We start from the raw sequence: 24677 nt of genomic DNA on the forward strand, positions 1-24677 counted from the left end.
CCTATGCGAACAACAAATTTCCACGTGTACAATTTCCGTAACATTAGTGAAAATTTCTATCGTCCAATCTTTTTCAATAGACGGAAAAAAGTCTGGCGCACATCCACGCTTTGTTGCAATGTTAAATGACCTCCAACAGATCGGTTCACAAAGCCGATCTCGCGTTGCATTGGAGTCAGGAAGGGTGACGCCATTCATTTGATCCCAGAATATAAAGACAAACACGAACCTAAGCCCATCATTATAACAGAAGGGAGTGTGGACTAAATTATTGCAACTGTAAATTCTGACAGACAAAATGAAGTTCTGTGTAGGTCTGATAGCTTTATTGTTTGCATTATTTTCTAACGTCCAGGTAAGAATCATAGTAACAAAGACATTATTACTTATATACTAAAGTAAATGAAAATTTAACAATGCTCAATTTAACAATGACCTCAGTAATTGATTACCTAGATTTGCAAAGGGGCTAAGCTCCAAAAACGAATTTCTGAAATATTGAATAAAAACACATTGTCAAATGCATGTTAAGATACCTCAGGCACCACCATTTGGCGCACTTTCAGCTGAGCTACGACAAAGCCCATTTAGTATGTTCATATGGATTTACCTACCTTAGATTGAATAAATTGGCAACTTAGCTCCTTCGGGCAGTTAGATCACTGCTAGCAGTATCAAGTTTTAGCAATAGTTTCTGTGTTTTAGTATTCAATACTAGCACGTTTTTTGAAATGTAAGTTATATTGTTTTGCTAATGTTTTCAAGTAGGATCTGGAAAATGCCAAGGATCTGAATGTTTGCATGATTTCTCTATTAAATCCTTTAAAACAGAAATACCTACATCAAAATTGATACCAAGTAAATTTTTGTGATTCTCTTTTGTCTTTTCTCCCGATGCCTATTTCATGTCTTTAGAAAGTGAATATGAAGTTGATAATTTTTAAAAGACAATCATGAACTACAATTCATTTCTCTGCTCAGTAAATATAAAATATTACTTAATAAATCTCAATTGCCAAAAATAAAATTGATATCTCTGCGCTCACATAAAACTTTGCAGTGTTTATTTCATTGATAGTCTTCGGAAACTTTATCCAACTATTTCCTTTTCCCATAACTTTCAGGGAGACACTGGACACAGTTATACTGCCGCTCTCGCTCGCTGTGTTCGTTGCATTTATCTTTCGAGTCTCGTCTCGTCTCGTCTCGTCTCGTCTCGTCTCGTCTCGTCATTCTCGTGCGCTTCGAGTCTCGCTCATCATTCCCGAAATAGCATTTGGTCGGCAGGGAAAGATTTCGTAACTTTAAATAACATATTGAAATAAATAACATTATAAATGTTTAAATGAGACAAAAAACAAAACAGAACAGTATCTTAATTATCAAAATGTTCTGGTTCTATTATATGATATTACATATGGTTATATAAGTAGAAAAAAAGAAACCAATTGTCAAATAAATTTGCATTTCTAAGAAACATAAAATATAACGTTAATATCGTTTTACTTGAGATTCCACACTTGATCTCAAATATATGAAAAGAAAATTCCTAGCCTTTTAATAAGTGCCTAGTAATTAAATAAAGACTGGGGAACGGATTATTATACACTGAAAGGCAGAGCTGATGTTCCAAATATGCTACTTGATTATTTATACATATATAACAGTTGCCAAAATAGATAAAAATTCAGTCAGGTATAAACAAGTATGGCGATTTTTTTTTTATTTTAGGTTATTTTACGACGCTTTATCAACATCTTTGGTTATTTAGCGTCTGAATGAGATGAAGGTGATAATGCCGGTGAAATGAGTCAGGGGTCCAGCACCGAAAGTTACCCAGCATATGCTCATGTTGGGTTGAGGGAAAACCCCGGAAAAAACCTCAACCAGGCAACTTGCCCCGACCGGGAATCGAACCCGGGCCACCTGGTTTCGCGGCCAGACGCGCTGACCGTTACTCCACAGGTGTGGACAAGTATGGCGATTCAGAGCTACTTGACGTTCGGGCTTCGGGAGTGATCAATCTCGATGCCTCGAAACACTCACAAGCTGTCTTTTTTTTTTTTCTTTTTTAAATTTCGTTGCTTTAAAATCTGTAAAAATTGAAGCGTTATCGATGGAAGACCATATTTCTCAACAATAAATAGTCGATATAAAGTCTAACTGAAAGCTGTGTAATAAATATCTTAACAAGCATTTCATTTATTTATAGGGAAACGAAGAATCGAAGAAGAAATTTAAAGAACATGTCGAGACAGCAGGGAAAGAATGCTACGAGAAACACAATCCAACTGACGGTAAGAAATTATCAATGATTGAAGTTACATTTTGATTTTAATAAAAATATAAGTTTATGGTGTAATAAACATGATCTACTGTTTTATAAATGTGTGATGGAATATTCCTGCGCCGTATCTGAGTGAGTCTAGTCAGTATATAGAGTGAACCGCGAGTAATGTCATTAATTTCAGGGGGGTTTTCTTTGAGATATGTCAAACAAAAGTGATTAATACAATTTTGCTTCTTTTTGCTTCCTTTCCGTGATAAAAAATTTTAATATGAAATATTTCAAAGCGTGTTTGGCAAAATCATTGATTTGATTACCAATATGCTCAGTCGATTTAAGAGAGCAGTGTATTATGATAATAAATTATAGAAAGAATTTTAGTTTTACCCTTTAAATATACGAAAATTCGATCGGAACAATTGTATGACTGTAAAATTCCTTTGCAGAATCAAAAGTTGCATTTGTTTCGAACAAATTTCTGCATGTTTCAAGGACAAAACTAAAATTCTTTCAATCATTTAGTATCATAATGCAGTGCTCTCTTAAATTCATTAAGCACATTGAGAATTAAATCAATGGCTTTCCAAAAGTACGCTATGAAATGTTTCATTCAAAAGAATTTTATTTCGAAAATGAAGCAAAATCGACCAAAATTGTATTACACTTTTTTGTTTGAAGCATCTTAAAGAATAATCCCTGAAATTAATGAAAGTACTTACGGTTCACTCTCTATAAAACACATTTACTAGTATACACTTCATGACTTTATTTATATAATCTCATTATTGCATATTTTCATACTGTAGATACATGTATCATTACCTCACTTCTGTAGTTCTAAGACACTTTGTTTAATATCTGCAGATATATTTGCGCCCATTACATTTTATATACCTAAATTTTAAATTTATTTTCGACCACTTGTTTCAAGTATACAGTATAATATATCATCTATATATATAATTTGAACTGGTAATGGAAATCACGGGAAAATGGCTGAACGGATTTTAATAAATCACCCCTCATTTTGAAGCTTGGAACCCAAAGTTTTTCGGAAAAATAGTAGTTTTCAGTGAAATATCAATTTTCCTACATTATTTCCCTATTTTCCAAAATCCATCTTACTTCAGTTTTGAGAACTAATTGAATCTCAGCACGGCCGTGATTTCAGAATAAAATAAAACAAGTACTACAATAAACAATAGCTATTACACGAAGGCCATGACCTGCAGGATTGCTGACATATTTAGAGTTCAAATTCAATTGGTTATTAAAAACTTGAAGACTCGCTAATTTACAGGTCTGATTCTGCGGTGTGTAATTTTCTGAGTACAGCTGTGTATTGGATATTGAAATCTACAAAACTTGAAGTGGTTTGATTACATTATTACCATTAGCAATGAAATTTCATTATAGTTAACGCCATGATGTGATTATTTTTCATTAATTATACATATTAATGCTATACTGATGATATGAAAGTGAAACGTTTTGGGGTTACGTAAATAGATATAGAGAATGTGTTAAATTAAATTTTCATTTCCATAATTTACTGAGTGGCGGGTATTATATAACTTACGTAAGATAATATTGTTATTAAAAATCAAATGTTTTTATAGTTATTAATCAAGTGGGGTTGAGTCTTTTTCATATACTTAATGGCGGCGTGGTGTAGATATTTATATGCATGATTCTCTTCAGTATTGACTCGAGAGAGCACAAAAATTACAGTTCCTAAGGAAAGACGGTATTACTTACTGATAAAATTAGAGACCTACAACATTTTGTAGTATCTCGATCATTTCAACAAGATCTCTTAGCAGGATAAAATGATATTACCCTCTACATTTCAATCTCTACATGCAGCAGCTATACCAGAATGCTATGTCTATTGTTCGAAAGCATAGCAAACCTGACTTTTACAATCCACTATGACCTCAAATAGCTATTGCTTTACTCCCACATGAAAAACCCACTGATCCCCCTTTCATTGTCACTTGCGTTTTCGCATTGAAACTCAAGAGACATAGGATACATAGGTTCAAGAAAAAGTATTGGACATAAAAACCATTCAGGGGGAGTATGTTTCATTATTATGGAAGCAAATAACTTTCAAAATGTCTGGTATTTTTCATTGAAAATAAATCTGAAAATTTTTATTTGAACGTCTAATTACCTTAGTTTGCAGCATTTGCTGCACAAGCCACTAGTTGTAATCTAATTACAGCTTCTTTGTTGCTTTGTAATTATATATTCTAAGATTTGTAAAATAATATAAACATATGACGGAGATACAATTAAATTTACGAAAGTTGTAAACTACAATTTTTAATAATCGGGTCCTCTGTTAGCTCAGCATGAAAAGCAGACGTTACATTCGTCTGCGTAAAGGATCGCCTATCTATTGTAATGCATAGGTCTAGTTAATCTTGGGTGAAACTGATCATTCTGAGCGATAATATACTGAGAAAATATAGTTGGACAGTGTATGTAAACGATGTTTTGGCCATAAAAGTAGTGGATGACAGAATACAGCGCTTCATATGTAAGCTTCGAGACTTCGGACCCAATAGAGCAGTTCAGTGGGAAATCCGCATAACGGCGTACTGAGTACCTTATAGTGGTAAAGCGTACATTGGATGGGGGTACTGTAGAATGAATGACAACAAATAAGCAAAGAAAAACGCTCTGAATTTGAAGATTCTGATGAATAATTTGGTTTTCATACAAACCTATTTTCAAACTGTGTCTGAAACTATTACACGGGTAGAAAAGTCAGAGCAAGAGATGCCGGAAGCCCTCAAATTAGTTGAGGAAATGACACAGGGAATTAATGAGGCACCAAGTACACCGGTTACTGAACGTGTAAAACAGAAGTGGAAATCAATTTTATGTAAAAATAACGGACATGGAGCATTGTGTCCTAATATAAACAGCAAATTAGTGGACATTGAGTCACCCGAGAATGAAGGACTGTCTCTTAGAGACTGCAATGATGTGAGGTTTTTCCGTTTTGCTCCTATAAAGTCATGCGACGTAGAGCGCATCTTTCCACAGTACAAACTGTGTTTGGTAGACAACTGAAAAAGATTTACGTTTGAGACAATGAAAATGTATCTTGTAGTACATTGCAAATCGGTACTGTAACTACACTTCCTAAAGACGACCAATAAGATAAATGAATAAATTAAAATTCCTACATGTTTATTTCCACCATTAACACTGTGCATAATTAAACACAAAGGCTTATAAAAGACAGGAGAATAAATGCTTTTCACATTCTTTTGACATTATCATTGTGTATAATGTATATTTACTTTCAGAATGTCCATATGTGTGCGTTTCCCCATACTACCGTAATCTATTCTAAATAGCAACGTTGTTACCTCAACACATCTCTACCTTTCACTACCTGCAGCGAGTCAACAACCTATAGTACAAGCACAGTAAACTTATTGTATCGGGTCCAAAGTCTCGAAGCCTGTTCATATGTAAGATAATCATATTTAAATAATGCTAACAAAAATAGTCTAATCATAAAATATAATTATATTCAGTATTTGTTTACCATTTAGTGTAGTAGGTGTTTCAAATGCTGTCCTCTTCCGCGCAAGCATAAAGGTACGTTTTCCTCGGTGCAACTATTGCGATGATCGTTCAACGATGATCGTGCAACGATAATCGTTGAGTACTATTTCTTTGTATTTCATATGGAGCTGTTTTCCTTCGAGCGACTGCCGCTAGAGTCGTTAACGACGATCATATGTCTTGAATAGTCGTTCAGGAAAAGGTTGAATATAATCGTCAGTCGCTAACGTTTATTGTGAGAAATACGTGTATCATGGCTCCTTCGTTTTCTGACGCGGATGATGAAATTCTTCTCGAGGAAGTGGTGAAGTGTGGCAGCTGTCACATGCGTCCTACAAGGGTCAAGGACAATATATGGACTGAGTTTGTCAATAAAGTTGGAAATTAAGCTATTAATTAAGTTATCTAAATTTTTGATACAGTCTCTCTTCATTATTGATCTCAAGTAGACGGTATTTGTTGGCTCTTTTCATCCCATACGTATGGAGAAGTATTTCGTCGTCTTCCATCTCCTCAATCAAAGGCATTTAAGTAATCTTTTACGTCTACTCATTAAACTCATTCTGTTAAACACAAACTTCCTCTAGAACAGCCGTGGCGAAAATGTGACTCACGAGCACATTGTGGCTCGCAATGATAGCTATGCATTTCTCTTGTTTCCTGCATTTTCCAACCCCCACCCTCTCACTCACTGGAGTCAAACTCCGTTCCATTTGTATTTGTCTGTGACCTGCGAGTGGCGTATCGTCACAATGTCTCTCTCGAAATCATGTACCTCTACAAAAACGAAAGTTTCAAAGTAGGATGGGAGGACGCATTTTTTTGCTGCCAATATGATGAGAATATTTAATGTATGATTTGTTCACAAGTATTACGAGGAAAACGGTTGTGTAATATAAAACGGCATGTTACTCATGAAACATTAAAAGGTTAAATGTTATTATTATTATTATTATTATTATTATTATTATTATTATACGTCGATCCTTTTCCAGCAGTTGTACGAATAATATGGTTAGATCTTCAATTTAAACTCACAGATTTACAATGTGATGTTAAATGAATGCTAGATGTAAGGACTTGATAAATGTTGAACTTTTCAAATCCTTGCCAATCCGAAGCTTTGTTCATTCGCTTGCTCTGTTGAAGCCATGTTCGCTATAACTTACGTTTGTGAAAAATTATTTTCAACAATGAAAAAAGTAACAACCAAATTTAGATCACGACTGACAGACAAATACCTTCGTGATCAACTACGACTGGCAGTAAGTGACACATTTCCTGATTTTGAAACTTTGTCGCAGAGACATTCCGAAGACAGTTAATTTTTGGTTGTGATAATTTTTCCTATGTTTTCTTATTCATTTCTTTCTTCGTTACACGTACTAAACATTAGTTTGTAGCCTTGTACTGTATAAAATTATATTCGAGTGCTTGACGTAAGGAAAATTAAAATCCGTTAATAAGTCAGACAGTTGCTTCACTTCCCCTTCGAGTGTCCGCCTCCCTCCATAGGTGCTATGCACGTTGCAGGTTACACAGTGACTAAGCGCACGATCACATTTTCGCCAGGGCTGCCCTAGAACGATGCGACTTGCGAATGAAAACACGCGACTAGTGAAAAATCAACAAATCGTAGACGCTCCGAGCAAAATGGTAACCAACGATTATCGTTCAACGTTTCATCGTTCAACAATAATCGTTGAACGATCATCGCAATAGTCGCACCGAGGAAAACGTACCTTAGTTCAGCGTGTCGTTAAGCTATGTAGGAAGTTATCACCGTGCTGTCGCATACGTGTTACACGAATCCCTTGCACAAGCTGTTTTCTACCTCCTATCATTGAGAAGCATGTCATTTCCATTATAAATCCCAAAGAAAATTCGAGTGGCGTTAAATCAGGGGACCGTGGGGGTCAAGAAACAAAACTTTTTCCAATTCAGCATTCTGCGAATGCTGTTCTAACCGATCACGTAATTTACCGGAAATATGAAATGCGCTACAGTACCAATTAATTAGAACCACAGTCGATGCCGAGTATTAGGGACACATCGTCCAACACTGTGGACAGCACTGCATCAAAGAATTCTGAGAATTAAGTCTAGGGCATTTCGTAACCGGAAATTTCGTCACCGTTATAGTTTGTCACCAATTCTTCGTCATTAGTTTTTGGTCATCAAATATATTTTTTCATGTTTTTTGTCATTGAGGAGATTTTGTCACTGAACATATTTCGCCATCATATACATTTTGTTATCATTTTTTTTAGACTGAGGGGATTTCGTCACCAAAATAATACAGAAAATTACATGTAGGCTCTAAATCGAGCTTTCAGGTATAACGCCCCGTAAAGTTGATTTGAATAATTATTCAATTATACATGTAGGCTTATTTTTATTATGAGCGAAAAACTACCACTGTATAATTATTTTAATGCTCTGCATTAACGAATTGTGTTAGTTGGAAGCCCGGAGGGAATAAGACTTTTGAGGAGGTCGAGACGTAGATGGGAGGATAATATTAAATGGGTTAGAGAGAGGTGGGATATGATGGTATGGACTGAATTAATCTTGCTTAGGATAGGGACCGATGACGGGCTTATGTGAAGGCGGCAATGAACCTCCGGGTTCCTTAAAAGCCATTTGTAAGTAACTTATTAACATGGGTTTTGAATTGCATACATTCATCCTATTTTTATGGAGTTTCAACCAAAATTCCCACTGAAGTTGTGCTCTGTAGGTTCTTTTATAACGGTTTTCTTATCTGAGGAAATAGTTATCAGTAAATTACAAATGTCGCGCTGATCACATCTCCATATAATTCCGGCCTACGTAAATTTGTGATTTGTATACATATATTCATTATATGTCGATTAACTTATCTCTTGCTCTATTACTTTTTACGAATCCAAATAATTTCGCCACACCTTACGTGAAGATTTTGAAACCTCTGAATCCTGCAACCTGAGAATTTCGAATCCAAAAAATGTATCCAAACGAAATGAACAATATGAGTACAATGAATGCTGTAATTTGAAGATTTCGAAACCAAAAAATGGATGTATCCTTGGAAACGAAATGAACAATGAAGTAGGAGGTTTCATATTACGTATAATTTTATATAGGTTTCAAGGGAAGCGATGTAGACATCGGATTTTTAGGCACTAAAAATTGCAGTTTTAGGCGCCTAAAATAAGCTCAAAATTTGTAAAATTAGGCTCTATTTTAATGAAAATAGGCATTTTAGGCACATCAAGGTATCATACTTATTTCTTTCACTGAAATTTTTAGTTATACACTAAAATACGCACAAAAAAGTATGTTTAAACATTAAAAAACAATACTATATTATATTTATAAACAGAGCTGCACAAATTTAATATACTGAAACTAATGAAATAATGATTATTGATATCAAGATTACTCAATTTAAGTTATTGAAATTCAGTTCCATGCTCAGACTTTATTACAATTATCTGCACAGTACACCATCAGAATTTTTTCTAAATTCTCCACAGTTAACCTTTGCCTTTTGTCACTGAGAATCATTTTGAAAGCAGAAAAACTTCTTTCAACCGAAACTGATGTGAGAGGCGCAAATTTTAAATTAGGTACAATAGAAACATCAATACTTACTGTAGCATTTACACTTTCCCCCGATATCACTCTTGATACTTTTTCCAACAATGAAAATCCTACATTCTTATTTAATACGTTGTCCCACTTATTTTTAACTTTTTTCCCAGTTTCGCCCAAAGCAGAATGTATGTTCACTTGAGATTCCTTTACTATTGCTATTTGGCTACAAAGAGATTGTTTTTCACGTTCTAATTGTTCAATGCTTGCAGGTATGAAAGAAAAGTTTGATGTTATGTAGGCAATATCGTTTTTCACTCGTGAGTCATTCAGAGAATCTTTCACTGCTTTCACACACGCTGCACTATCAGTTTCAGGTAATTTATCAATAACTGTGACCACTTCTTTAAAATACTTAGAATAATACACCACTGACTGAATCCAGGTTCCCCGTCGGGTAACAACCGGCTGAGGTGGGAGTGGGATATTTGGAAAGTTCTCTCTGAATATTGAAATCCTGGATGGGGCTTTACAAAAACATTTTTTGTGTTAGAAGTAAACGAATTGACAAGAGGAAATTCATTCCGGATTGTTTCAGAAACCCTGTGAAGGCCATGTGCTAGACAGGTTACATGCGTGAGGTTAGGATAAAATGTTTTCAGAAGTGGAGCTGCAGCAACCATGTATGAGGCAGCATCAGTACAAAACAACAGAACTTTAGAATAGTCTATAGGCCTATTACCTGAGTATAAAGACTGTAGGCCTTTATTTACAAAATAAGCAATGGCTTGGCTATTCACTTTCGAAAGTTCCTTAACACATACGAGGTGTGGAATCGAAGGTCCATCAGGACTAAGTTTTCCTACTACCATATTTGCTATATACCTATTCATAGGATCTGAGGTTTCATCCACAGAGACCCATTTGTAAGAATCACCTATATCCTCCCGAATGGAAGCTAAAGTTTCATTGTATATTCTGTCTAAGTAATTTTTTCTTAGGGTCGACTCAGATGGGATATTTTGTTTGCAGTATTTTTGTAAAAACTGTCTTAAAACCGGATTTTCAATTGCATTCCAGGGAATGTTAGCAGCAACAAACGCTCTGGTTAAATCAGCATAGAAATTGCTGCTGAGATTGGATGAAGTAGGCTGTGTTAGTAAAGTTTGTTGCAGTTGATTTTTCTGCTGAGCTTTAGCCTTATGAGCCGCTCCTTGCACATGCTGCTTTAGATGGCACTTCTTTTCTTGCGAAATCTAAAAATGTAAAGTAAACTGAATTAAAATAAAATCCTAATTGTTGTATTGCCGTATTTCTATCACAAAGTTAGTGGGTTCGAACAATCAAAATTTTAATGACCTGCAAATACTTTAACTATCGGAATTTAAAAGGTTAAAGTGTAGTGGTCTTAAAAAGAATTATACCTCAGGATAGCTCAGTCAATGTATAAATATTATAGGCCTACTCATTAAAATTAATAGAATTTATATATTTCAACTATTGTTACATGCCTGTTTGCTACAAATCTTGCAGAATATTATTTTTCCATCATAAGTGAATTCTGAATATTCTGTTAGCCATTGCCGGATCAATGTAGATTTTGCACTTATATTTTTCGGCATTATCGCGTTAAACTTCACAGGAAAACGTCCTACCGCTCAAAACTTCTCAACACAAATAAGGTGAGGGAAAGAGCAACTGTTAACGAGCATTCAAATGAACCGTTGTTATTGAGATTCAATTGGACAAAAATATAAAGTTCCACTTATTGTTGCATTTCCTGGTAGTGTTAACACTAGGAGGGCCATTCTTTTAAATATTTTGTAACGGTTTACCCTACTAATTCGCAGTTTTACGACTTTTCATAAATATTTCAAAAACACACTATCTCCAAAAATTGTGATTTATGACACTCTGAAGGGCAGTACAGCTAATCGGTTTCAGACCGAAAACAGTCATTTTTATAGTATAGTATATCTCTGAATCGGTAGCAGCACATGTTGTGATTGTTGCCTGCTTCAAAACTAAAGTTGGTTCTTTGTCGGCATGTATGCCTCCAAACATGTTAAATTCGGTGAAATCTATTGCGAGTGTCGTGAGATTCAAAACATTTTGTTTCCTTTATCAATGGTTTCATGGCCGGTGTGAAGCAAACTTTCCACTTTTTAAATGCCTTAAATTTCGCAGTGAATGCATGTATAAATTATAAAAAGTAAGAGTAAAATGCGAAATTTTACAGTGAGTTAGGCATTTTTAGAGCGAATATTAACAAATTAGGCTCTAATAACCGTTTTAGGGCATTTTAGGGCACTATAAAACTCTTTGAATACCTTTCAATTTCCATGAAACACAAATATTAATAATTATTTTTACTTTTCTCCTAAAGAAACAAAATAGGCATTTGCCCTAGAATCCGATGTCTGGCGATAAGAAAAGGGGGAAAATTGTGGTGGCGAATAGTGATGAGGAAATTAAATTGGTGACAAAATATGGTGGTGACAAAAATGAATCGGTGACAAAATGTTGCAGTGACAAAATGTAATATGTGACGAAATCACCAGGTGACGAAAAATCGGTGACGAAAATTCCGGATCCCCAGAGAATTAACATCACCAGTTCTTTTTTTCATTATGTGCGGCCAAATAAAGTGTTTATCATGTCCCATAAGATGCAACTTACAATTCGATACTTTCACTGAACAGTTGCGAAAACAAGAAAATGTTTTAGGTCTATGCGTTACTTAAACCACTTATGGGGAGACGATGGTTAAACTTCCATTTTTTTCCTTATTGATGCATAATTTTCATTTCCAGTGGTATGTAGAACTACCATTGCGGCAACAAATTAAATTCGAGATTAATTAAAAAAAAAATAGAGTCCAAATTTCGAAAGTTACCAGAAAAAGTAATTGACTTGAATGGACTTATGTCACCCATTTTTAAGGATAAATGCAAAATTTCAATGAAATTTCACTCTGAAAACACGTTCTTGAAACTACCTGTAACATAATTTTCATACTGGCTTTCACAATTTCAATAATTATTACACTTTAAGCATGAATAATTTCAGACGTACCAAAAAAAAAAATATATGAAAGTATGCTTTTCAAATGTAAGAAAATAACAAATTTCTATTACAAGAAGAGTTTCCTAATAGTCTAAAGAATGTGTACCAAATATCAAGTATGCAGCATGAATAGTTCCGGATATACATAACTTTCTATATGGAATATAGCAAAAAATTAATGCTACGAGAAACTGAAATCAAACTTTAGTGTCATTTAAAAACTCTGTGCAGCAGAGCTTTAAAAATGGCGTCACTGTAACTGTCAAGGCCACAAAATCGCATGAAATATTATGCAATTTATTTTTCCCGTATCAAAATATTATTTAAAAAAAGATATTAAAGTTACGGGAAATTTTAATTGAAGTTTAATGTAAGGTAATTTAAAACCCAGGTACATCACAGTTTAAAAGTGACGACACAGTAGCCGACAAGACTATAAATGAGGGTTTATTGTTGTTGTTTAGTCATCTGTCCGAAGACAGATTTGAACTTCGTCGCACCAATAAGAAATCACGCATGAGGCAACTAAGCTAGGAGATAATGAGGTAGCGTGGCCAGTTCCTTCTCCCAAATAAAATACTTGTAACATAAAATTTTAGCTCACCCCTGAAAGACTAGAACTCGTGCTCAGGGACGGATGACGGTTTAATTTTATGTAATGTATTTTTCACATATCAAAGGGCATTTTAAAAGGTAAAAATTGAAAATATAGGCCTATATCTTTTTCGCCATATTTCACTGTCCTCTTCCTTTAAGTTTCGCTTTCACTTCTACTTGGTTGACTTTATCTGTGAAACACCCTGTATAATATCAAAAACGTTAAGAAATATAATAATAAAAGAACCAAACAAAACAACAGTCGCATATAGACTTATGCGTATAGAAATATAAATTTATCCATGGTAGAATTCCCCAAATCATTCATCATTTCGATGAAGATCATTATTACGTTGGTTCAAAGATAAGTTTTTATTGGAATAGAAGTCGTTATTTTATGGACAGACTCGAGAAATTTATTGCAGACAATATCCTCTCAATTTGGTTAGGATCCTTTGTGTTGTGTTCCTAGTTATATATTTTAAAATGGACCGCAATCTTCCTTGTTTCAGGCGACATCAATGCCTTGAAAACATTCGATGTGCCTCCGACTGATAATGGAAAGGTCAGTGAAAACCCTACTGTTTCTTTCAAATAAAGTGAATGACGTATTTTCTATTATCATCACTCATAAGTAAGCATGCCATTTTTAGTGGCGTATATCTTCTTTAGTGCACGTTCAATACACTAGGGCCCATATGTACAAGGTGAAAGGTATTAAATGGCAATATCTTCACAGAGTAAATCCTTAGGATTAGAGGAACAGAATTTTCCTTTGCCATTTTGCGTTATTTCCTTTTATTTTGTCGGAAATCAATTTTGTCAACATTTCAATAAGGCAGCAAATAGAGTAGCATTTGCCAACGCACGGGAAAACAATTTCTGCACAGCAACGAGGGCGATTATGTAGTCAATGTCAACTCAGATCTCTTCACGAGGTGAATGCCTTTATTTCACGCGGTAGTCAGATCTTAAGTTGAAACACGCGTCTGGAAACAACTTAAAGGTTATAATATCTTAATAATGAAAGTACTGAAATACTCTCAAACCGTAACACTGACAGAAACATTAGTGCAAAATTATTTGCTGTAACCGATAACTCTAATGTAAAGACGTTTATGAAATGTGTATTTCTAAATGTGATTGAAAGACAATGGAATAAAATTAGGCTTGCAAACTAGCCGGTATTTCACGGGCACAGCCGTAAATTTTGGTGAATCTCAACATAATACCGGTGACCGGTATCAAGCCCTTACTTCTGCCCGGAAATTTTATAAAACGAGTTTGAGAACTTGTGATAACAGCTTTCATCATATATATTAAATTGAATTTTTATATATTTTGTGGGACATTTTAACCTTTCATTCAGAGTAACTGAAGATAATATGGGAATTTTCACGTATTCTTCAATCTAAATACTTGATGGTTGTACACCAAAAGTGGATGAAATTTTAAGTATTAGACAAAAACTAAGGCTGCAACTAGATGGAGAAACTCTATGATGAACTGTGCTTGTTAAATGACGTCGATTCTTCCTCTGTGAAAGATGAACATTTGACAAGTTTTATAAAATAGTGTAATTATTTTCAGGATAAGGATACGTCAGAGAAAAATGTCCACAAATAAAAATGGTAGTTCAACAAGTGTTTGCTATTCCTGCAAGAAATTCTTTTGTGAAGCGTGCATTCAGTAGGCCCTATCATATCTTGTGAAATAATGTGAGGAATCATCAAAGTATGGAAACAGTAAAAGCTGAACTACCGGGGAAAATCTTAAATTCACCTGTGTATAATTTTATCACTTTATAGCAAAAGAAAAAGAAGTTTTTAAGGCTGTGATATCAACCTCCAAAATACAAAATTAAAAAGTGCATTTGGAACACAGAAGCAAGATTTTTTCTGAATGTATTATTATTTTCTGCTCAAATCTGTATTTAGTATATTATATGAATTGGTTGCGTCACTGACTGAGAAAAAAACTGCCTACTGAAGGTTGCACTGGAAGGAATGGTGAACGGGAGAAGAGTTCGAGGTAAAAGAAGATATCAGATGATAGACAAAAATAAGATATATGGATCATCTGAGGAAATAAAGAGGAAGGCAGAAAATAGGAAATATTGGAGAAAGCTCGGTTTGCAGTGAAAGACCTTTGGGAAGAACACTAAATGAAGGATATATATTCATCCAAACTTTGGTGTGTAAAATGGGCGGTAATTTTATTTACCTGAGTTGGCAACCCTAAATCAAACTGTATTAAGCAAATTACTTACGGGAAATATAAGAAAAAAAAGAAACAAAATGGTAGTGAAATTTTCTATTCATAATATGCTCAGGATTCATCTCTTAAAAGGATTGTCATTGAATACCTTCTACTCTGAACATGTATGACGACCAAAACTGTTTTTGGTCATTCAACCTCAGAATACGACAAAATAGTGTAACATCAGCATTATATTAAACTGTATTTTATTACTTACAGTGTTTTACTGGGTGCGTGTTCGAAGGACTTAACATGGTGAGTTCCATATTACGTATTTGACTAGGCAGAGTTAATTTGAAAATGTAAAAAGAAATATGTTGAATTATTATTATTATTATTATTATTATTATTATATTTACTAACTAAATTATCTTGTATTTCGCAAGACCTTCTCAATTTTCTTATTACAGAATTTCTTAAAAGTACTTCAGCTGATTGTCATTTCTGAGCCTTTCTGAGCGGTTTAGAGAAAGTATGGAATAACACTTTTAACCAGCATGCCTTGTGTTATTTCTTTGGAAAGGTTATGGTAATATCGAAGATTAAAATATTGTGGTTTATAGTTTGGCATTGGCTGGGATAGTTACATCATAATATATAAGCAAGACACCTGTCCGGTTTATTTATGACTGACATCCTGTAATTTGTATGCTGTTCTTTTGTCTCTTGCGCTGACATAGTAACCCGGATTTCCTCGTTTTCTGGTACACTTAATTCATTCTTTTTTATATAGGGTGATGTTCTTTGCTAGGTAATACTTAAGGACACGCTTCTGTTTCAATATCTTCTATATTGAAATGCCTGGTCCTAAGTCCATCTTGTGTTTCACAGTTACTAAGCTTTCAATATTTTCAATAGCATTTTTACACAATATACTCGTATTAGCAAAGCTCCATCTCGGAATATGTATTAATAGAAAATAAATACCATTCTCGAGGCGTTAAACATTTTGAAGTCCATTCGGTTAATAGCCCGGTTTTCAAGATGTTAAATTTCAAGTTACGCCATTATTTCAAGAATACTATTTTCTAAAAAGAATTATATGAAGTTGAACCCTTACGAAGATATGTCTTGTCTCGAGGTAACAAGACTGACCAATATGTCGGAGAACCGAGTTAGATGCTGGGTTGCAAGAAAACAGACATATAAAAATAAATGTTAGTTAGTGAATCTTTAAAGTTAGTGAATTGTCGGGTTGCAGAAGAGGAATTTAATGGGTCATTAGTTATTGGATCGTTAACCCAGCATCTTTGTATTTCACAAGCGACGCAATAGGACGTGAATGAATAAAAAGTGAACATCGGCTGTTAAACTGATGTAAGAAATTGATTTTATTTTGGTCAAAATTTGTAATAAATATAGACTAATACGGACCAGAAAGAAAGCAGGAATAAAAGCTTCAGTAAGAAAGATAAATATGACTATTTTTTAATATAAACAGAGCACGAGTGCATTGATTTTATAGAAAATAAAAAGACAGACTAAAGAGCACATAATCTCGTCGTCAGACGATGAACTAGAGTCTGTAATAAGCAAACAAATAATAACTTCGCTATTCGAAGAATTGATGGATGGATGGATATGGATGAATGAATGAATGAATGAATGAATGAATGAATGAATGAATGAATGAATGAATGAATGAATGAATGAAATTACCGTACATCGATGGCTAACAAGTAGACCTCTCCAGTTCGCCTATGCGTTTTCAGAATGAAACATAGTGTACTGACACATGATATGCATTAGTAGAGTTTATTGATATACCTTTTAGCTGCTAATGATCATGGGAAATGGAGGTACAAATTCTAAGTGTGTATATTAAATAAACTACTCGTCAATACACAAAATGTACATAAGATGGTTGTCTAACGGAGGAATAAATATTATTATAGGAGGAAAATCAGATCTCTAAATTAGTGAATCCTTAACGGACCAATAACACTAAAGATCAGAGGTCTCCAAAAAGCGTATCGTCATTCGTGCTCTCGACGCTGCCCGCCGAACACAGTGTGCTGTAAGGCTAGAGAGGGGGAAGAGACTCGTACCCCAACAGATGGGAGCGATCAGTGGGGGATCGCGGCAACGGTCTGCTTATGTTTACAAATAATAACATCAAAAGAATAAGAAATATACATTTGTATATTATTTTGGCATATTATGAAGGTGGCTATCTCTTTGGAGCTTGTAAGTATTTTTAAATGTCCCCTGAGTACGGTACTAACGTTCTGCAGGGTTAGTCCTTTGGAGGGGCTGCCTCCTCAAAGCCTATGGACCTGCTTCCTTGTGTATTAACCCCGCAGGGAGGGTTGCCTCTTGCGCCTTCTGCCGTTGAGGTCTTCACTCTTGTTTCCCTGAGCTGGGTCTCTTATTTCATCCCCAGAGATTGGGTTGCCACTTCCGCCATTTTCGCCGTTTCGATGTTCCCATCTCCACGCCATATCTGCCGTTGTGGTCTTCCGTGTTTGCAGCTTTCCAGATTGGTCCGTTGCTCCCACGTTGTGGATTATTCTTAGTTCCCTCACCTCTTATCTAACCGCAAGCCTAAGCTTCCCGGTTTTGATCGTCTGGTTCATTGGTACTAAGCCTCCCTACCTCATCAAGGTGATAATCCACAGGGAGGTTAGTTAGACAAGGTTGTCCATTATCAACCACTCTTTTTAATATATATCTAGACGACATGATAAGATCATGGAAACAAATAACAACAGGAAGAATTAATTTAGGAAATATGATAATAAAAACGTTAGCCTTTGCAGATGATCAGATTTTAATTGCAAAAACAGAGGACGAAATGCAGAGAATGCTATATAAATTAAACGAAATATCAAAAAAATACAACATGGAAATATCATCAGGAAAAACAAAGGCAATGGCTTTCAAGGGCTCTTATCCAGTTCGGACAAAGATAATTTTAGAAAATAAAGCAATAGAACAAGTCTCAAAATTCAATTTCCTAGGTTGCGAAATATCATACACAACAGAAACAGATATAAATAACAAGTTAAACAAGTTTAACTATATAACAGGGACACTAAAAAGAACCTTGAAAAATAAAGCCAGAAAAGACTCTCTAATGAAATTATATAAGACGATGGCAGTTCCTACAATTACTTATGGATCCGAAACATGGACAATGACGGCACAACATATAGCTAGAATACAAGCTGCTGAAATGAAATTCCTCAGGCCAATAGCAGGATATCAAAGAACAGACAAAAAACACAATACAGAAATAAGACATCAACTAAAAGTAGAGGAACTAAATACAACAATAGTGAAATATAGAACAAATTGGGAAAACCACCTAACAAGGATGACGAACAATAGAATACCAAAAGCAGCATACAATTACTCACCACGAGGAAAAAGGAACTTAGGAAGACCTAAGAAAAGATGGAGGCAGCAACAATTTGGAGCCGGAACAGGCTAATGAAAGGCCTAAACCGTGACGTAGAAGAAGAAGAAGATGAAGGTGGAGCCCCGTCTGTTACTATTGACACAAGCCATTGCAAATTCATGCTCTTCTGGTCTATGGTGCCTTTCAGTGTCTGGAAAAGATCTTCTCCAGTTGTATTTTGTAATTACATCTAGAAGACATTCAGACACAGTAAAATGTTCATTAAATCCTCGGATGAAAATGGCTAGGTGAGCTTTGTCATTTCTATCTGTGCTTTCGTCCAATGCAAGTGAGTAAGCTACAAACTGGTTAATTGTGGTTTCAACTTCAGATTCAATTACATTTACAATCTTGAAATTCCTTCTCTGAACTGTAATTGGAAACAATTTAATTTTCTTAAACTTTGACTTTGTTCTGGTCAAAGTATTTTAGTAACGTCCTGTATGCACGATTTTACAAATGATGCTTCTGTAAAGGGCTTCATTGATTTTCCAATATTCCAAGTTAGAACATAGCTAGCAAGAAGCTTTTTTTGTTTAAGACTGAGGACACGTGTGTGATTTCTGTTTGTATTTTCTTGTTTTATATTTATCAAAATATTTGTAGGCCTACGCATTTCACCTAAAATTAAACGAAAAACTATATGTTTGTCGAGCGTAACTGAGTGTAAACGTATTGTAATATACTGATTAATATGTATAACCAACAATTATACAGATAACCCCAAAATAAATTATTTTCACATTTCCAACATGCCTGTAATTGTATATTCTTTATGAAGAGTCGAGTAATTGTCGTCGCATTTTGAATTTTAACACACCCTTAAGAATTTTCGAACAAATTAAGCATTTCACATTCTCCCCACTAACACAAAAAAATATCTCTTCCTATTTATCCTTGAATGTACTACGTACATGATTAGAAGACATTGTGAAACGGTGGAACACTCCAACCAACACAATGATAATGGCAGTCCGCCACTGCTCTTCGTTTGCGCATAAACATTGTGTACAGTACAGGTGGAGATGGGTGAGGCGGAACGCGCTCATTACGTACTGCCTTCGGTTCCGTTCAGGGGCTTACTCGCGAGTAGGCTTTTGGAGACGTCTGCTAAAGATGTTTCTTGCAACCAGTCTTTCGTACTTATTGGTCCGTTAGCGGCTAACGAAGGAATAAATGCGTTCTTGCAACCCACCAAGAGTCTCCATTCCGCTACATTTTATATTTATTTTATTTGATCGGCACTAATTATATCTGGTGATGACTTTCACAGCATAAATAGGAGCCCTTATGATACATTCACATAAAGCTCAGGTCTGAATTCAACTCTAAATTAGATCCCAAAAATAGAAGACAAAAGACATTATTTTTAACACTATTAACCATAACGGCTTCTCTGCGCCTGACCATACCCAAATTTGACAATTGACTCTTCTATGACGAGTGAGATGAGTGACATGGAATGGGACAGACAGCAACGATTAAGAGAGCACCGAAGACTCGAAGTTTCTTAATTAGGGAGCAGAATTAAGACCTACACATAACAGTTATGAAATAATATCCTTTCTCGTCAAGTGCTGTTTCTAAGACATGAGTCTGATTTTCCAGGTTAGTTACAAGTTGTAAGGAACCGATGAATACAGTAGTTATCTCCGACGATACTTTTCAAGTGTTTACAAAGGGAATATCTGCATCTATCAACTTGTACAATATATACAATCAAGTCCTCTACAACTGTACAAAGTAGTACTAGATCTGAAGGGTTGGCTATTATGTTTCCTCTATTATCCCTAGTCCAAATGCTTGAATTGAAGGGTTCAGAGACATAGTAGGCCAAGCGCCATTTATTAAAAACTGAGAAAGCAAGGGTTAAAGTTATGTGAATATCATAGTTTAATAAAGATTGACATATCATTTAGTTTTAATGTGTACACTTTATATTAATTGCTATATGTCTCCATTGAATTATGGTAATAACTTCATCTTAACCTTTGTTTTCTACGGTTTTAGTAAATGGCGTTTGGCCCACTATGGTTCTGAACCCTTCAATTGGCCACCAATAACGGACCCAACAATATTATACAAGTCTAAGCACACAACGTAAACTCGACACTTCTGTGATAAGTTAATAATACTGTAATAACATACTTTCAGAAACGAAATTAATTTAACTGACATTTAATATACTTGTGACATATATTCTTCCACAGTTTAAGGATGGAAAAATGACAATACCAGAGTTCATGGAAAAAGCAAAGGAGTGGGTACCAGAGAAAGAGAAGCAAGATAAATTGGAGAACGTACTGAATACATGTAAATCACAAGGTACGGTGATGTACTAATAACAGTTAATTTAATTTCATGGAATACGAAAGTGATACACTTCACTGAATAAAATACATATTTTGTAGAACTCATTGGCTACACTCCTCCAAAGCAAGAACATCAAACAAAGAATGCAGTGTTAAATGCACATAATTATTAGTGTTGAAGCAACATAATAGTATTTACGTTGATTATTATGATTAAAAATTTTAACTGTTTGCTTCGTCATAATGTCCATGTTATTGCCCCCATACAATGCCACACTCCACACAAAGCACTTCGCTATTTCTTCAAAATCACGGATCAAATGTGACATCTAAATTGCTTTGATTGTGATACTTCATTTCAATATAAAGACGATATTGCAATATTTCAGTACCAAATCACATGTAATAAGCCTAACAAAACTGCAGTAAACATTAATATTTTATTAATTATGCTATGCCAATCTCTTTTTCAACATATCCATGAATTTTGTAGAAATAGTAAAGATACAATTTGTTTTACTGATCACATTAGTTGTAATTTAAATGTGGTAGAGAGGAAAAAAACAGCAAACATTAATATACAATTTGTGCCTCCACAGTTACATCGGAGGACAAATGCGTCTTCTCCAAGCAAATTATGGAATGCTTCCACACGCACAAAGATGAGGTGAGTGTTGCCAATTTGTTACACCGGTATAAAAAGGAATCGCAAGATCACTGCCTATAAAAACCTACCAGATATGCGAGCAATTGTGATCTTAGAAACTTAGGAAAATTAACTAATAAATACGAATTAAAAATTACAAAAATGAAAGTGCTAAGCTAGTGTAAACATTCCGTAGAACTTTAAGTAGTTTTTCTTCGTTATTTACAAATAATGCAAGGTTTATAGTTCACGACCAATATTTGGCTGAAGGTTTCATTTAACCCCTTGGCTGATGACTAATAGCGCCTCTCAAACTTAAACCGGTTTAGATACTAGTACAGGCTTGCAGAACTGGGCGATAATTGTGGCGTTACGTCACTCATAGAAATACGTCACTTACTCCTTCCTTCCACCCCCGCTTCATTGACTTGGTAGGGGAGGGGATTTGTATTCAGTGTCTGTCTTATGTGATTGCGTACGGGCCACATAAGTAATTTCAATGCCGATGGACTGTAGAAGGGGAACTAACGCTTTCCCTATGCTTTTTACCCCTCTCCCGCCAGTTCTTTATCCCTGTACTAGTATAACGCGTGGGTCCGTAGCTACGTGGTCAGAAGTATATGGCGATATGTCTGGCCAAAAATCGTGCTAAAGTTCGTGGGTTTGAGTAACAGCCATTTCAGTTAATTGAATATATTAGAGAACAGATATTTTCAATCTGACAGAAAGAATTAAAAACAGAAATCAGCTACATTTCGGAGAACTTAATTTCATTTGATTTAATTTTTATTTTGGCTGTACGATTTAAAGATCAATTTTCATAAATTTATGTTATTACTGGGACGGCTAATGTATTTTAAAATGTCAATCGATTTGATCGTTTGGTTTTATATCTTCGAATACTTTTAATTGTTCTGTAAATTTGTTGAAATCTATTCAACTTCCTCTAATATTAACGATTTATTCTGTGACGTTACTGTCAATGAACACCTTCCATCTTGCATATCCCTCCCACTTCGAAAATAAAATCCCTTCGTTTCATTAGTCCTGCGAAGTGTGGTTTTGTTTTGTTGGTTATGATTATGACTATCTGATATTCTCAAAACATTCAAGTCGAAACCCAAAACAATGCAATATACAGGACGGATTGTAACCTCTGCACCAAAATGAAACCAGTAATAGACCATGACGAGAGATATGAAAAATCTAAATAAGTTTTTTCTCTAAAATAGTTATGTTTCTATGAAGCATTTGGCAACATCTCGGTACTGCAAGCAAGCGCGGCCTCCACATCTTACCTTGCCCTCTCCCTCTGTTGTACTCAGTCAGTGACGCGACAGTGCCCTGCGTTGCACGATTTATTTTAACGATTTTTACAATTATTCAATTTAAATTCATGGGTAAACGGTTTAATTTGCATAAATAAATAAATAAATAAATAAATAAATAAATAAGGTTCAAGACATTAACTCTTCACGTTATTTTACCTATCTGATTGTATAGTAGGTAATCATCCATTTCTCTCCGGCCATCACCTCAATAGAACGCTGCAAACATTGGGTAAAGACTATTTTTTTTCCTGCACAATATTGCTTCATCGAAGGAAAAGTGTAATAGAAGTTTTGTTACATTTAATATGAAAACTCACCACTTAAATATTGGTGCATCGGTCCCCTTCCACCCTGTATTGTACGTACAATGTGCAGTATATTTGTATGAGTATAATTTATTTGCTTTCCAGACTGATGGAGCAAGAGAATACCTCGCAAAAGTCTACTCTGAGTAGGAATTGAACCCTGTCAAACTGACATCTGGTAACGAGACAATGCTTTTGTTTTGTTATATGTATAAAATATAAGTAATTTGCAACGCTATTGTAAAACTTTAAAAATATGAAAATAAAAACATGTATGTACATGAAAAGAATTATTGTTTTATTTTATATTGCCAAACCTCTAACTCATATTTTTAATTTATGTTTTCTAAATGGTAAATTCTCAAATATATTAAAAAAAGCAATTATGAAACCTATTTTTAAAACAGGAGACAAAAGAAATATGAACAATTATAGACCAATATTATTACTTTCACGTATTTCAAAATTGCTAGAAGAATGTATTAAAGTTCGATTAATGAATTATCTTGATAAACATAATATATTAAGTGATAATCAATTCGATTTTCGAAAAAAATTCAGTACAGATAATGCAATATAACAAGTTAATAAAAAAATTGTTAGAGAATTTGATCAAGGTAACAAATGTATTGATATTTTCCTGGACATAAGAAAAGCATTTGATACAGTGAAACATGATATCTTAATTGATAAATTAGACGTATTAGGAATCAAAGGTAATGCTTTAAACTTACTAAAATCGTATCTTAACGACAGAATTCAAATAACGAAAATTGACAATTATTCAAGTGAACCTTCAATTATTAATATAGGTGTTCCCCAAGGCATAGTTCTAGGCCCAATTCTATTTTTAATATATATTAATGACTTATTAAAAATTGACTTACAACAATACAATGGTGTTCACTATTCTTATGCGGATGACACAGTTTTACTTTTTGGTGCAAAAACCTGGTATGATGCATATAATAATTCAAATAATGGACTTAAATTAATAAAAAATGGTTTGACATAAATTATCTTTCTATCAACGAAAATAAAACTATAATTATTCCATTCTCATTATCTGAAAAATGTAACAAACCTCCTACATCTATATTAAGTATTAAATTCATAATTCTGATTGTTGTCTTATACAGCGTAAATGTCCGATTATTAAAGAGTCCTCTGAAGTTAAGTATTTAGGCATAATTTTCGATAATCATTTAAATTGGAACCAACACATTAATTACCTTTGTAATAAATTACGTAAAATATTATATTATTTTGTTTTATTGATGAATTACTTGTCAATAAGTTTATTACGTACA

General features: G+C 34.4%; 1 protein-coding gene across 1 annotated transcript; it reads left to right on the forward strand.

The window, feature by feature from the left end:
* The first annotated feature begins 200 nt into the window (after positions 1-200).
* On the forward strand, positions 201-23657 carry LOC138697863 (general odorant-binding protein 56a-like). Its single transcript, XM_069823440.1, has 7 exons — positions 201-355; positions 2213-2297; positions 13627-13679; positions 15593-15628; positions 20984-21098; positions 21685-21752; positions 23473-23657. The coding sequence occupies exons 1-7, from the start codon at positions 299-301 to the stop codon at positions 23515-23517; spliced, it is 459 nt and encodes a 152-aa protein (XP_069679541.1). The 5' UTR covers positions 201-298; the 3' UTR covers positions 23518-23657.
* The last annotated feature ends 1020 nt before the right edge of the window (positions 23658-24677 follow it).

Source organism: Periplaneta americana, chromosome 4 (genome assembly GCF_040183065.1).
Source record: "Periplaneta americana isolate PAMFEO1 chromosome 4, P.americana_PAMFEO1_priV1, whole genome shotgun sequence".
NCBI classification, from domain to species: domain Eukaryota; kingdom Metazoa; phylum Arthropoda; class Insecta; order Blattodea; family Blattidae; genus Periplaneta; species Periplaneta americana.

Coding starts and splice junctions, on each gene's coding strand:
- LOC138697863 (XM_069823440.1), top strand. CDS start 299: ATGAAGTTCTGTGTAGGTCTGATAGCTTTATTGTTTGCATTATTTTCT. Junction 13,680..15,592: donor CTCCGACTGATAATGGAAAG/GTCAGTGAAAAC, acceptor TATTACTTACAG/TGTTTTACTGGGTGCGTGTT. Junction 21,753..23,472: donor TCCACACGCACAAAGATGAG/GTGAGTGTTGCC, acceptor TTTGCTTTCCAG/ACTGATGGAGCAAGAGAATA.